This window comes from Stegostoma tigrinum, chromosome 37, assembly GCF_030684315.1.
Source record: "Stegostoma tigrinum isolate sSteTig4 chromosome 37, sSteTig4.hap1, whole genome shotgun sequence".
Taxonomy (NCBI): Eukaryota; Metazoa; Chordata; class Chondrichthyes; order Orectolobiformes; family Stegostomatidae; genus Stegostoma; species Stegostoma tigrinum.
The window spans coordinates 5,210,384-5,225,432 of NC_081390.1; the positions used below are offsets into that span (position 1 = coordinate 5,210,384).

General features: G+C 47.9%; 1 protein-coding gene across 7 annotated transcripts in view; it reads right to left on the minus strand.

Moving 5' to 3' along the window:
• The window catches only part of washc2c (WASH complex subunit 2C), a 61,600-nt gene extending 53,222 nt beyond the window's left edge, over window positions 1-8,378 (minus strand). For all 7 annotated transcript variants that reach the window (XM_048563473.1, XM_048563474.1, XM_048563472.1 and 4 more), the window contains exons 1-3: window positions 8,308-8,378; window positions 5,452-5,589; window positions 2,288-2,452 (exon numbers count right to left, since the gene is read on the minus strand). In XM_048563473.1, coding sequence (XP_048419430.1) covers window positions 2,288-2,452; window positions 5,452-5,589 — 303 coding nt within the window. In that variant the 5' untranslated portion in view covers window positions 8,308-8,378. The remainder of the gene's footprint in view (window positions 1-2,287; window positions 2,453-5,451; window positions 5,590-8,307) is intronic.
• Between the last annotated feature and the right edge of the window lie 6,671 nt (window positions 8,379-15,049).

Here is a 15,049-nt window from a genome sequence, read left to right on the forward strand (position 1 = left end):
TGGACTGGTTTTGGGATGCAGTGGGGGGGGGGGGGGGGGGGAGAGAGAGAGAGAGAAGAGCTGGGCTGGTTGTGTGGTGCAGTGGGGGGAGGGGACGAACTGGGCTGGTTTAGGGATGCAGTAGGGGAAGGGGATAGGTCAGTCCAGGGAGGACGGACAGGTCAAGGAGGCGGGATGATGTTAGTTGGTAGGAAATGGAGGTGCGGCTTGAGGTGGGAGGAGGGGATAGGTGAGAGGAAGAACAGGTTAGGGAGGTGTGGACGAGCTGGGCTGGTTTTGGGATGCAGTGGGGGAGGGGGAGATTTTGAAGCCTGTGAAGTCCACATTGATACCATTGGGCTGCAGTGTTCCCAAGCGGAATATGAGTTGCTGTTCCTGCAACCTTCGGGTGGTATAATTGCGGCATTGCAGGAGGCCGATGATGGACATGTCGTCTAAGGAATGGGAGGGGGAGTTAAAATGGTTTGCGACTGGAAGGTGCAGTTGTTTATTGTGAACCGAGCGGAGGTGTTCTGCAAAGCGGTCCCCAAGCCTCCGCTTGGTTTCCCCAATGTAGAGGAAGCCACACTGGGTGCAGTGGATACAGTATACTACATTGGCAGATGTGCAGGTGAACATCTGTTTAATATGGAAAGTCATCTCGGGGCCTGGGATAGGGGTGAGGGAGGTGGTGTGGGGGCAAGTGTAGCACTTCCTGTGGTGGCAGGAAAAGGTGCTGGGTGTGGTGGGGTTGGAGAGCAGTGTGGGGCGAACAAGGGAGTCAGGGAGAGAGTGGTCTCTGCAGAAGGCAGACAAGGGTGGGGATGGAAAAATGTCTTGGGTAGTGGGGTCGGATTTTAGATGGCGGAAGTGTCGGAGGATGATGCGTTGTATCTGGAGGTTGGTGGGGTGGTATGTGAGGATGAGGGGGATTGTGTTTTGAGTGCCTGCTTATTGTGTCCAGCTGAACATTTAATGTTGAAAATCTTCTTTGCTGCAATCTCATCTTGAGAAATGAATTTCTGACAGGATTTATCCTGTAATGGGACAACAACTGTTTCCAAACCACTAAGCAAACCAAGCCAGGAAGCAGAAGTGAGTTGGGCTGGAAGCATTCTGCCAGTCGTTATGGTATGCTAGAAGCAAAATAACCACCATTTCGTTGTTGGAGACACTAACAAATTTCAAAATCGGGTAGACCGTTAGTTGTTCTATAATAGTGCTTTGATGGAAGAGCAGCTTACAAACAAGGCTGGCTATTGTTAATATGAACAGTGATGCTCTGATACTCCAATGGAGTGAGACAGCAACAAATGATCTGTGCAATATAAATGATCAGACTCAAATAAATTGCAACATAAGGTGATCCAGGAGTTCTCTATAGAACAGCAATAACCTGGAATGTTAATTCTGTTTCTCTCCACAAATGTTGGCTTACCTGAGAATTTATACCATTTTCTGTTTTTGTTCCAGAAGTTCCTAATTGGTTATGTTCAGTGTCAGGAATAATGTTTGTATTCCCAGCTAGTCAGAGTCCATGACTGTCTAAATTGTTCCATTAGTTGTTTAAAGCAGGTCCTGGGAGAGATGGCTAACTTTTTGTACTTATCTGGGTGATGGATGATAATGTTACTCCCTGAAGCAGCCTTGGCTATTGTTGATCATGTGTATGTTTGTAACTTGGTAAGAGGCCGAGTAAAGCCCCCTCTAGTCTGCCTCTGAGATAGTTGGAACTGGAGAATCTGAGATAACAAAGTGTGAAGCTGGATGAACACAGCAGGCCAAGCAGCATGTCAGGAGCACAAAAGCTGACGTTTTGGGCCTGCATTTGTTGCCCATTCATAACTGCCCTTGCACTGAGTAACTTTACAAACTATTTCAGAGGGCAGTTGTCAGCCACATTTCTGAGAGTCTGGAGTCACATACCACCAGACAGGGATGGCAGATTTCCCACCCCAAAAGAAGGCAGTGATAATTTCATAGGCAACATTGGACATTGGCTTTACATTCCAAATTTATTAACTGATCTTTAATCACACCAGCTGTCTTGGCAGGATTAGAATCCTACTACCGGAACATTATACTGGGAAAAATAACATTGAAATTACCACTAAACCACCCCAATTTCTCAACAGCTAATTGTTTGCTAGCTGGACCAATTCCCCTCTTTTTTTTGCAATCCATTTTCCTCCCCAATTCCTTCCCCAGACACCACTTCCAAACCCCCTTGCCAAACCATGCAGTCTTGCCTTCACTTCCACAAGGGCTCATAAAGGCAAGGAAGCCAGAAAGGTGTCCCCATACTCACATTTTCAATGAACTGAATGTTTGACAGCATCAGGAAATCGTTGAAAACATTGTGCAGGCGGGAATCTGTGGCCTTTGTGTGCTGGATCAAGCCATCGAGCTGTTTCTCAATCTCATGCGTGCGGGACAACATCCGCTGAGAAAAATCTTGCAGAAACAGAAGCAACTGTTGGCAGAAAATAGTCACTGTTTACCTGGACAAATTAATGCTGAGTCACCAAGACAGTGTAAGGTATTAAAAATGGAGTCATACCAGAAAAAAAAAACTGTGTGAAGGACAGCCTTAATCGGCTCAATCAACTAGCTATTGTTTACAGCCAAACCTTGGGCTTGAAGGCATCAGGTTGCTTTCCTGCTCTTCTCAAAACTAGAGTTTTGGCTCCCTCTATTTAACAGCAATTTAAGTGTCCAGTGAGGGACAAAATAGTAATAGCAGCTCAGGCCAAATAATCAAAGGGCACCCAGTAATAATCTGTCCAACAACAGGAGCTACGTCGGGGTTCTTTGCCTCCCCATATCATGAGCAAATGATCACTGCATTCAGTTCCACTGGAGCCAGTAGCTTGACAAATTCTTACCCCCAAAGACCCGTCATCATGCAAGAAGTTAGACAATTGAATGGCCATCAGTTTCAGAAAGCCTCATACTAACTCACATCCAGTGGCCCCACATGATCTCCAGGAAAGGTCACCAGCTGCTAATCAATTCCAACCTACACTTACTCACCTTGTAGGAGCTTCATTCTTGAATTTTCAGTAAACCAGAGAAGTGTTGAACAAAGACTCTAGCCAAACAGCTGACAATGCTCTAGGAACTAGCTGAGGGTTAGTGCCAAATATGTGGAACAGACAACCCCTTCAAAGCACTGAATTCGGAGGTACAAGACCCAGATATACAAGGCTGTTAGAAGCTGTCAGCGAAAAAGTCAGGACACCAGCAACTATTTCATGGGTTAGTATGTAAATTACAGGCTGGGAGTTAAATTATATTTAAATAGTGGGGCATTATCTGGGGCTTCCTTGTGTTCCTTCCCACATACAGAAGCAGACAAATTGTGGTTGGATTTGGACGTAATTCTGTTTTACCAGTTCACAGGATATTGGTATTGCCCATTCTTAAATGCCTGCAAGGTGATGGGAACATGCCTTCTTGAACTGCTACAGTCAATGTGGTGCAAGGATACCCAATATTGTTAGGGAAGGAGTCCCAGAATTCCGACAGAGTGACCCTGAAGGAACTCTGATATATTTTCAAGTCAGAATGTTGAGGGTCTTGAAGGGGAGTTGAGGATTGATGAGTTCTGTCCTTGTCTTTGTGTTAGAAATCACACATTTGGCATATACTGTCCGATGAGTCTTCATGAGTTGTTTGCAACACGTATCTCAGCACACTTTTTGTAAATTTTAATATGCGAAGATTAGCCTTCAGTTCTTTTCATTTGAACACATGTTCATTCTACCATTAGCCTAGACTGTCTCAACTTTGGTCAAAATGAACCAATCACTAAACTGAGAGAACTGCAACCTAACTCTGGGCTATACATCCTCACATCCCACTCTCTCAGTTCCTCCGTCTCCATTGCAAATGTTCAAATGAGGACAACTTTGACAAGGGAGCCTCTGAAATGTCGACATTCTTCCTCAGACGAGGATTCCCCGGCTCAGTTGTTGACAGGGCCCTCAACTGGGTCCAAGCCATCTCCTGCACTTCTGCCCTCACCCATTCTCTTCCCTCCCGCAACAGTGATAGCAGCCACATCCAGAAAATCAGACGCCATTTCCGCCACCCCCAGACACACATTCCCCTCGCCTTCCTTGTTCACCTTCTGCAGGGACTATGCCCTCCGGGACACCTTGGTCCACACTTCCTTCACCCCCAACACCTCCCCACAGCCCTACGGCACCTTCCCCTGTAACCGGTGAAGATGCAACATCCGAGCATTTATCTCCTCCCTCCACAGAAGCCAAGGGCCCAAACATACCTTTCAGGTGAAGCTGCACTTCCAAGAATCTAGCCTACTGCATTCGCTGCTCACATTGTGGTCTTGTCTACATTGGGGAAACGAAGCATAGACTTGGTGACTGCTTCGCAGAACACCTACGTCCTCCTCGCAGAAACGACCCTGAACTACTTGTTGCCTGCCACTTCAAAGTACCACCCTTCTTCCTGGCCAACATCAACTGTTCTAGTGAAGCCAAATGCAAGCTGGAGGAACAACATCTCAGTTTCTGCTTGGGGACCCTACAGCCCTTCGGACTCAATATTGAGTTCAATAATTTTAGGGCCTAAATTCTCTCATGTCCCAAGCCCCTACCCAACACACGAGGCCTTGTTGCCACATAGCCTGCCATTGCACACCCTCTGTTGTTAGTCACTTACAGTCCCCACTAGCAGCTATTCACCCTCCCAGCCTGATCATTAGCAACTCCTTTGTCTGTCCAACTGTCTCTCTCTCTGGGTTAATCTTATCATGTACCCCCTACGCCGTCCACCTCTCTATTTTCTGCATATAAACTGAAATTTTCCCAGCCACCAGTTCTGAGGAAGGGTCACCGGACCTGAAAATTTAACTCTGTTTTCTCCTCCACAGATGCTGCTAGACCTGCTGAGCTTTTCCAGCAACTTCTGTTTTTGTTGCTACCTAACTTTACTGACTGACACAGCACCATTGAGAAAGCTGCACTTTCAGAAAGAATGCCCATCTGGCAAGGGTCAGTGCAAGACAACTGTAATCTAGAATTCTGAACTTCTCTGAAGGAGCAGGATGATGGATACATTGCACCACTTGTCAAACTGAGCAGCACATCAATCTGTTTTGACAACAAAAAGCAAAGCACGACACCACAGGGCTCCAGAAAATACAAGGCTACAAGAACAATATTACCTTAAATCTACAAGGCTGTGTAGCAGTTGGGAATGGGCAGTGCAGGGGAAAGCAGGCTGCACACAAGCAGCAGTCCTGCCAAACAAACTGTAGAAATGTGTTACAGTTTAAGGAATAAGGGCACATACCAGCCAAGGCAATCACTCAATCATTCCCTGCCAAGAGGCAAGCGTCACACACAGAAAATGAAAGGAAACAGTCAATGATTGCTACAACATTACAGAATGAACGCAGCCAAGAAACAGATTACATTACTACAACTAACTTGAGGTTGTACTTACCCCAGCATCTGCACCAAGGGACCAGCTCCCACTGGCTTTATGGATTTCTTCAAGTGTCCATGGCCGCTCCCAGACAGGTTCAGTGTCCCAGCTGTCCTGTACAAGAGCCCCGTTAACGCTAACCGAGGGCCCATTCATCTATGATAGGAAACAAGTTGTTAACATAGAACACACATGCACAGAGAAACAAACAGTTAGAAGGCAATAATGACATAAAAGAGCACATGACAGGGTGAAAGTTAACTAAATTAAAATACATGCTGCTGTTTCATGAATTAGATCAGTGCCACTATTTGTTTTAACCACACTGAAGAATCCACTTCTAGTTTTACGGTCCGTGAGACCACATAAATGGAAATATTTGCAATAGCATTTTGTAACAGTTGTCCAGAGCTTTCAAAAATGTTGCCAAACGTAAATCATTAACTATCTCCTGACTGGCTACAATACCAACTTTTCAGTCTCTGATATGAACGTTGCTTTTCATTGTAGTCTTATTGAGCTTTCAAAATAAGTGGATCTCTCCATCAGCGTAAAGCAGGCAGTAGTCTCTAATGAAGTAAATGATAGAGCCTCACAAATGCAGGAAAGATAGAATGGACACTTAAGCAGAAATGAGGAGTTTGATCCAAGATGCCATAATTACTGAAATGTTCATGATGGACATTGAGAGACAGATCAGCATCTTGAGTATTTGTTGAACTCAGTTAGTAAATCAGCATTTTTGGATCTACTGACAAATGGACTGAAGCAATCCAAGGCAGCAACTCATCACCACCACCTTCTCAAAGGTAACCGTGGACAGGCAATAAATGCTGGACCAGTCAGCAATGTCCACATCCTCTGAACGAAGAAACCAACTCGTGAGTTACTTTTGCAGCAATGTTAACAGACAAAAATTGATTCCGTCTGACAAGGAAACACCAAAACCTGAGATGCAAAGGTCACTCACAGAGTTCTCAGTTTTAAGGAGAAGACAGACAGAAATGGAAGAGTTTTTGGAAGGAATGAGTGCGCCTCTGGCCTCGGCAGCTGCAGGCAAGTCAACGGTGGCGTTGGAAACTGAATCAGATGTGATAAAGGGCCAGAATGGGAGGAGCAGAGACATTTGAAACTTAAAGAAGGGTCAAAGGCCATGAAGTACATCATAAACGAGTATGAATTTTAAAATCTAGATGTTACTGTAGTGGGAGCCAGTGTCAGACAACTAGCAAATGCAGCAAATAAACATATCAGCCAACATATATTGAATAATTCCAAAACCATGGACAATGAATACTTTTTACATTAAAGATCCCAATCATTCTCAATACTAGCTTGAACAACCCTCTCTCACTTCCCACAATTTCAGGGTTTTCAACCCTTTCCTGCATTCACATCAACTAAGGTGTCAATAGTCACCTGTCATTCCACAGCCAACCAACAATCACTCCAGGACCCTTACCAGTGTGACTTCAGCAACCTGAAATGTGTTGGAGTGGTAGATGCATTCAACACTGAACAGAAATTATGGGATAGAACTGACCAGATAATAGGTGCTTAAAATCTTCAACACGAACGCCAAACTGAAGTTAACAGCAGTGGGAAATGAAAGTTACCCAAGTGTCAACATCAAGCACTCCTGAATCAGATCTAGCAACAGTTAAGCGCTGAATAAATCGCTCCACACCATCACAAAACAGCACTATCACATCTGCATGACATCTTCCTTTCTCCCACCCATCAACCGCATTTGTTGTTTGGAGGAAATTAACAATGCTTTGGGGCCATTAATACCAGACATGGTTTTGTAATCAAAGCTCAGAGCTTATGCTTAAATGTATAAAATCGTACTTGGTTCAAATGCCAGAATGTCTCAAACTATTGCACAGGAACACTCACTGGTTTACATTAAACTTAATTACTCTTAAACACCACTTTAGTTTAATGCTAAAACTTTAATCTAATGTGGTTGGGAATCACCTGTGGATCAGAGGTCAAAATTACAACAAGACCTGAAAAACATTTATTCCTACAGACAGCTTGAGGGTCTGCATCACAGAAACAATTACCACAACAATATCTACACAGACTGCACTCCTAGTAAACATCATTATCCAACTGCTGCTACAAACCAGCTCAATCCTCACTGAGCAGACACCCAGTCACTGAACCAGGTATCTTAAAGTCCAAGGGGAGGAACTCAAGAAAAAATATTTTTGTCAAATTTGGACATCCAGCAGATCTTAAGCTTGGTGGGTCTAAAGGGTAGAGAATGGAAAGGTGAGCATGGTAGCAGATTAACAGCAAATCCAAATTGGAGATACGGATATATCCAAAACCAGACAGATGTGACAAACAAATGACTGGGGGGGGGGGGGGGGGGAAGAGCAAGAACTGCAGATGCTGGAGTCAGAGATAACACAGTGTGGAGCTGGAGAAGGACAGGGAGCATCAGAGGAACAAGAAAGTTGGCGTTTATGATCAGGATCCTTCTTCAGAGTTTCCTGCTTCTCTAATGCTGCCTGGCCTGCTGTGCTGCTCCAGCTCCACACTGCTATCAAATGACTGGGATGTTTACAAAAGGGAGATGGGGTCAAACAGGCCCCATCTATCCTCAGAATAGAAGGGGATGTAAACAGACGCCCATCCTCCTGGGAGAGGAGAGGTCGGGGAAAAAAACAGAGAAACCTAACTGAAAAATGACAACAATGGGTGCAAACAGGAACTCCCTTACCATTCTCCCTAATTCACTCACATTTAATAGAAAGAAGAACCCCTGTCCCCCCTACCACTCCACTCCCTGAAGTCCCAGGCCCTCCCCCCATCACTCTTTCCCCCATTTCCCCCGGAGACCCCGCCCCCGCCGCCCCATACCTTCACTCCCCAAGCGGGCTCCAGCTCCGGTCGGTCTCCCAGCCACGGCGCAGCCGCATCTGAAGCGTCATATGATCTTGGGTTCACGTGACCACGGGCGGTGGGCGGGAACTCGCGCCCCGTCCCGCACCGCCCACCGCCAACGACAAGCCAGTCAGGGAGCGCGCGGCCCGTCAGCGCGAACGACAACTGGCGGCGGGAGGTGGTGGCGCAGCGGGAAAGATGAGTGGGTCGGAAAGCCGGGGACAGCTTGGCAGGCAACGGTTCAAATCCCATCACGGTAGCTTACTGACTAATCAGGTCTAATGGACCTGTCATTGGTCTTTGTAGTAAACCTGTTGAACAATTTAAAACAGCCACAAAAAGGAATTGAATGGGGTATCCGTCTCCCTACAACAATTGACAGATAGCTTGTTAGCTGTCTGTTGCTCAACAGGTTTTAGTGAGGCAAGTGTTACAAGGCTCGTTGTAATTCTTGTACAACATCTGGCTATCGTTAGCGATGCCACTAATTGCCCTTGAACTAAAGGGATATCAAGAGTTAACCGGCCTTCGCTGTGTGTCTGGAGTCACACATTGGCCAAACCAAATAAGGAAGCTGGATTTCCTTCCCTAAAGGACGTTGCTGAATCCAGTGGGTGTGGAGCAGGAGGTAGTGACCCTACCTCTCAGCCAGGAGACCTAGGTTCAGGATCCACCTGCTCCAGCAAGTGTGTAATAATATCTATAAACAGGTTGACTCTTTTTAAGGAGAAAAAGTACTGTTCCTACCAAAACTGAAATTGCTGGAGAAACTCAGCAGGTCTGTGGGGAAGAAAACAGTCAATGTTTCAGGTTTGAGTCACATTGTTTCAGATTTTTGTTTTTACAGCTGCAATGCATAATTGTATCAGACAAGCTTTCATAATTCTCAATTTTTAATCAGATAGAACCTTAAGAGGTCACAGCAGTGAAACAGCTGCAAAGAAGCTCATATCCCATCACCTTTTATTTACACAAGCTCTGACCAGCCAACTCAAAGCTAGTCCCAAAACTAAGGAATCCTTCTGATCTATTGTTTATATCTGTCAGCCAGGGCTCCCTGATTGGCCCAGGCTAACAATCCCAATCAAGGATCTCCTGGTCAACAAGGTACAGCTGGTCAGATCACTAGGTCCATCACCCCTAAGTGTGGGGCTATAGGTGTTGTCTCTCTTGTAGCTTTTCCTGTGATATTTTCGTGCCAGGTTCGGTTCCTCCAACTTGGACTCAGACATGGGCAGTGTGTACCCGATCATAGCCTGTGTCTTCCACCCTGTAGCGTCTCAGGACTGTTTTCTCCTCTGCTTCCAACTGTGATGGAATCGAGGCTGCATCCATCTCGGACTTTGAGATTTCCTTGACATTCAACAGAGGGGGACAACCCGTGTTCTCACAGGCCTCTGGCAGTTCTGAGGGGCTGGGTATATTTTATTCCTGCTCCGTTTGTGAGGTAGGAGCTTTCAGGTGATCCACACATTTGTTCAGAACTGTATCATCTACCCAAACATTGTCAGTCACACGACCTGACCTCATGTTGACACCACCTTGTACCCATGAGGGGCTGTTTCCATGGTTCTGGAACCGAAGCCTGTCCCCAAAGTAAACTGTTTCACTTAGAGGAGGCATGTGGCCAGCATTGACGCTCCTGCTGCTGTTTCAAGCACAGAAAGATGCCAAAACAGGCCTTCTTCATTTCTGAAGAAGGGTCTAAGCCTGAAACATCAGACTTCCTGCTCCTCTGATGCTGCTTGGCTTGCTGTGTTCATCCAGCTCTGCATCATGTTATCTCAGATTCTCCAGCATCTATAGTCCTACTATCTCAGAAAGAGGCCATTCAGTTCTTTGGTGTCTCCATCAACTGAATAAACAGGTTGTTCTGGAAAGGGTCTTATGGAACGTTGGCCGTGTGCCCATCTTTAGGCAAGACAAAGAAGGCTCAAACCCTACCTGCTCTGGAGGAGTTTAATGGCCAGCATTTCCTCGAAATGCTTTACTGGCTGCCTGTGCCTCCGAGGTCCACGTGTGACAACATCTGGAGTCAAAGGTCAATGCTGTGATCTGATGGAGTACTTTATGATTGCCTGGTTGAGTGCAGATCCAATAACACTCAAGAAACTCAACGTCATCCCTCACCTTCCTGGACGTCTCAGTCACCATCTCAGGCAACCAGCTAGTAACTGATGTCCATTTCAAGCCCACCGACTCCCACAGCTACCTAGAATACACCTCCTCCCACCCACCCTCCTGCAAAAATTCCATCCCCTATTCCCAATTCCTCCGCCTCCGCCGCATCTGCTCCCAGGATGAAGCATTCCACTCCCGCACATCCTAGATGTCCAAGTTCTTCAAGGACCGCAACTTTCCCCCCGCAGTGGTCGAGAACACCCTTTAACACGACTCCCACATTTCCCGCAACACATCCCTCACACCCCGCCCCCGCCACAACCACCCAAAGAGGATCCCCCTCGTTTTCACACACCACCCCACCAACCTCCGGATAAAACGCATCATCCTCCGACACTTCCGCCATCTACAATCTGACCCCGCCACCCAAGACATTTTTCCATCCCCACCCTTGTCTGCTTTCCGGAGAGACCACTCTCTCCGTGACTCCCTTGTTCGTTCCACGCTGCCCTCCAACCCCACCACACCCGGCACCTTCCCCTGCAACCGCAGGAAGTGCTACACTTGCCCCCACACCTCCTCCCTCACCCCCACCCCAGGCCCCAAGATGACTTTCCATATTAAGCAGAGGTTCACCTGCTCATCTGCCAATGTGGTATACTGTATCCATTGTACCCCGTGTGGCTACCTCTACATTGGGGAAACCAAGCGGAGGCTTGGGGACTGCTTTGCAGAACACCTCCGCTCGGTTCGCAATAAACAACTGCACCTCCTAGTCACGAACCATTTTAACTCCCCCTCCCATTCCTTAGACGACATGTCCATCATGGGCCTCCTGCAGTGCCACATGGATGCCACCCGAAGGTTGCAGGAACAGCAACTCATATTCCGCTTGGGAACCCTGCAGCCCAATGGTATCAATGTGGACTTCACCAGCTTCAAAATCTCCCCTTCCGCCACCGCATCCCAAAACCAGCCCAGTTCGTCACCTCCCCCACTGCATCACACATCCAGCCCAGCTCATCCCCTCCCCCTACTGCATCCTAAAACCAGCCCAGCCTATCTCTGCCTCCCTAACCTGTTCTTCCTCTCGCCCATCCCTTCCTCCCACTCAAGCTGAACCTCCATTTCCTACCTACTAACCTCATCCCACCTCCTTGACCTGTCCATCTTCCCTGGACCGACCTATCCCCTCCCTACCTCCCCACCTATACTCTCTTCTCCACCTATCTTCTTTTCTCTCCATCTTCGGTCCGCCTCCCCCTCTCTCCCTATTTATTCCAGTTCCCTCCCCCCATCCCCCTCTCTGATAAAGGGTCTAGGCCTGAAACGTCAGCTTTTGTGCTCCTGAGATGCTGCTTGGCCTGCTGTGTTCATCCACCTCCACACTTTGCCATCTAGTACAAAGCAGTTTGTTAATTGGAAGCCCGTCGATCATGTTCATCAATTCACCTTCTCCTCCATCAATTCACAGCGGCAGTAATGTGTACCATCAACAAGATGCACTGCAGAAATTCACCAAAGTTCCTCAGACAGCACCTTCCAAAACCACAGCTCTATCAGCCAGAAGGGCAAGAATAACAGATGCATTGGTGCACCACCACCTCTAAGTTCCTCTCCAAGCCACACACCATCTTCACTTGGAACTATACCATCATTCCTCAGTGTCGCTGGGTCAAAATCCTGGAGCTCCCTTCCTAACACCACAGTGGGTGTCCCTAAATCCCAAGGAGTACAATGGTTCAAGAAGGCCATGCAACTCCACGTACTCATGGAATCACAGAATCCCTACAATGTGGAAACAAGTCCGCACCAACTCTCTGAAGAACGTGTCACCTAGACTCACCCCCTGTAACCGTGCATACCTCACGGCCAATCCACCTAACCTGCACATCTTCAGACTGTGGGAGGAAACCGGACCACCTGGAGGAAACCGACGCAAACAGGGGGAGAATGTGCAAACTCCTCACTGACAGTCACCCGAGCTGGAATTGAACCGGGTCCCTGGAGCTGTGAGGCAAAAGAGCTAACCATGGAGCTACTGTGCCACCCAAGGGGCATTTGAGGGTGGGCTATAATTGCTGGCCCAGCTAACATCATCCACATCCTGTGAACAAAAAGAAATATGCAAATATGCAAGCGCACACATGTTCAAAACTTCCATTTGGTCCAGAACTGGAGTCGGATATTTTCCGACCAACCCACTTATCCATTTCTTACAGCAGTGCTGCTGCTCACTGGAGCCCCATTACAACAATGTGGGTATCCCTCAATGGAGCAGAGGTGAAGTGAAGTCACATGATCCATAATGCTGGAAACTGTCTTTAAGAGCAGCAGCAAGACATAATCGGGATCTAAACTGCAGGGTAGCATAATTGAAATATCTGCAGTAATCTGCATTGCATTTTATTACTTTTTGAATTATTCAAACATTTAGCATTATTATCGATTAACTGTCAATGTAATTTTTTAATTTAAATATTGAATGACCTTGTTATTTAATAATTCTGAGCATGATCCATAATCTTTCAGCATTCAGTCTTATTTAATTATTTTTGGTGAATGAGTGTGGGTCTGTGAGGGTGTACAGTGGCTTCTGTGGAAAGTGGTAAGTGGGTTAGGTGGCAGATTTACATGGGAAACAGATGAGGAGGTAGGGTGGGCTGGCAGAAGCTGTGTCGTGTGGAGTTCGAATGAAGGGGCAGACAGTGGTGAGGACAAATTGGGGGTGAATCGATTGGGTTGGGGGCATGAGGTTGGGCAGTCAGGTCAAGGGAGATGGAGGGAGGCGTCCAGTTGGAGTCAGATTGTTTGAGTAGATCAGACAGAGGGGGCTGTCTGGGCGCTCAGAGCAGGGTGGAAGGGAGAACACATTGTTTTTTGAGCTGGTTCATTGCATGCACAACCACTCTGAGGGATCACAGCATTGACCTTCAGTTCCAGAAGTCACTGCTCACACAGTCCTTGCACAGTCCATGTAGAAGAAAAGAAAATTAGCGGGAATGTTTGTTTTTGGAGGGGGAGGTGGGCAGGGTGAAAGTCCTGTTGGGAATGTCATTGCTGATTTGGGGGGCATAGATGGTAAAGAGAGGATACCCAGGAGTTGGAGATAATAGGAACTGCAGATGCTGGAGAATCCAAGATAATAAAATGTGAGGCTGGATGAACACAGCAGGCCAAGCAGCATCTCAGGAGCACAAAAGCTGACGTTTCGGGCCTAGACCCTTCATCAGAGAGGGGGATGGGGAGAGGGAACTGGAATAAATAGGGAGAGAGGGGGAGGCGGACCAAAGATGGAGAGAAAAGAAGATAGGTGGAGAGAGTGTAGGTGGGGAGGTAGGGAGGGGATAGGTCAGTCCAGGGAAGATGGACAGGTCAAGGAGGTGGGATGAGGTTAGTAGGTAGATGGGGGTGTGGCTTGGGGTGGGAGGAAGGGATGGGTGAGTGGAAGAACAGGTTAGGGAGGCAGAAACAGGTTGGACTGGTTTTGGGATGCAGTGGGTCCCCCCACAATTATCGAGAATGCCCTTGACCGCGTCTCCCGCATTTCCTGCAACACATCCCTCACACCCCGCCCCCGCCACAACCGCCCAAAGAGGATCCCCCTCGTTCTCACACACCACCCCACCAACCTCCGGATACAACGCATCATCCTCCGACACTTCCGCCATCTACAATCCGACCCCACCACCCTAGACGTTTTTCCATCCCCACCCCTGTCTGCTTTCCGGAGAGACCACTCTCACCGTGACTCCCTTGTTCACTCCACACTGCCCTCCAACCCCACCACACCCGGCACCTTCCCCTGCAACCGCAGGAAATGCTACACTTGCCCCCACACCTCCTCCCTCACCCCTATCCCAGGCCCCAAGATGACATTCCACATTAAGCAGAGGTTCACCTGCACATCTGCCAATGTGGTATACTGCATCCACTGTACCCGGTGTGGCTTCCTCTACATTGGGGAAACCAAGCGGAGGCTTGGAGACCGCTTTGCAGAACACCTTCGCTCAGTTCGCAACAAACAACTGCACCTCCCAGTCGCAAACCATTTCCACTCCCCCTCCCATTCTTTAGATGACATGTCCATCATGGGCCTCCTGCGGTGCCACAATGATGCCACCCGAAGGTTGCAGGAACAGCAACTCATATTCCGCCTGGGAACCCTGCAGCCTAATGGTATCAACGTGGACTTCACCAGTTTCAAAATCTCCCCTTCCCCTACTGCATCCCTAAACCAGCCCAGTTCGTCCCCTCCCCCCACTGCACCACACAACCAGCCCAGCTCTTCCCCTCCACCCACTGCATTCCAATACCAGTCCAACCTGTCTCTGCCTCCCTAACCGGTTCTTCCTCTCACCCATCCCTTCCTCCCACCCCAAGCCGCACCCCCATCTACCTACTAACCTCATCCCACCTCCTTGACCTGTCCGTCTTCCCTGGACTGACCTATCCCCTCCCTACCTCCCCACCTATACTCTCTCCACCTATCTTCTTTTCTCTCCATCTTCGGTCCGCCTCCCCCTCTCTCCCTATTTATTCCAGAACCCTCACCCCATCCCCCTCTCTGATGAAGGGTCTAGGCCCGAAACGTCAG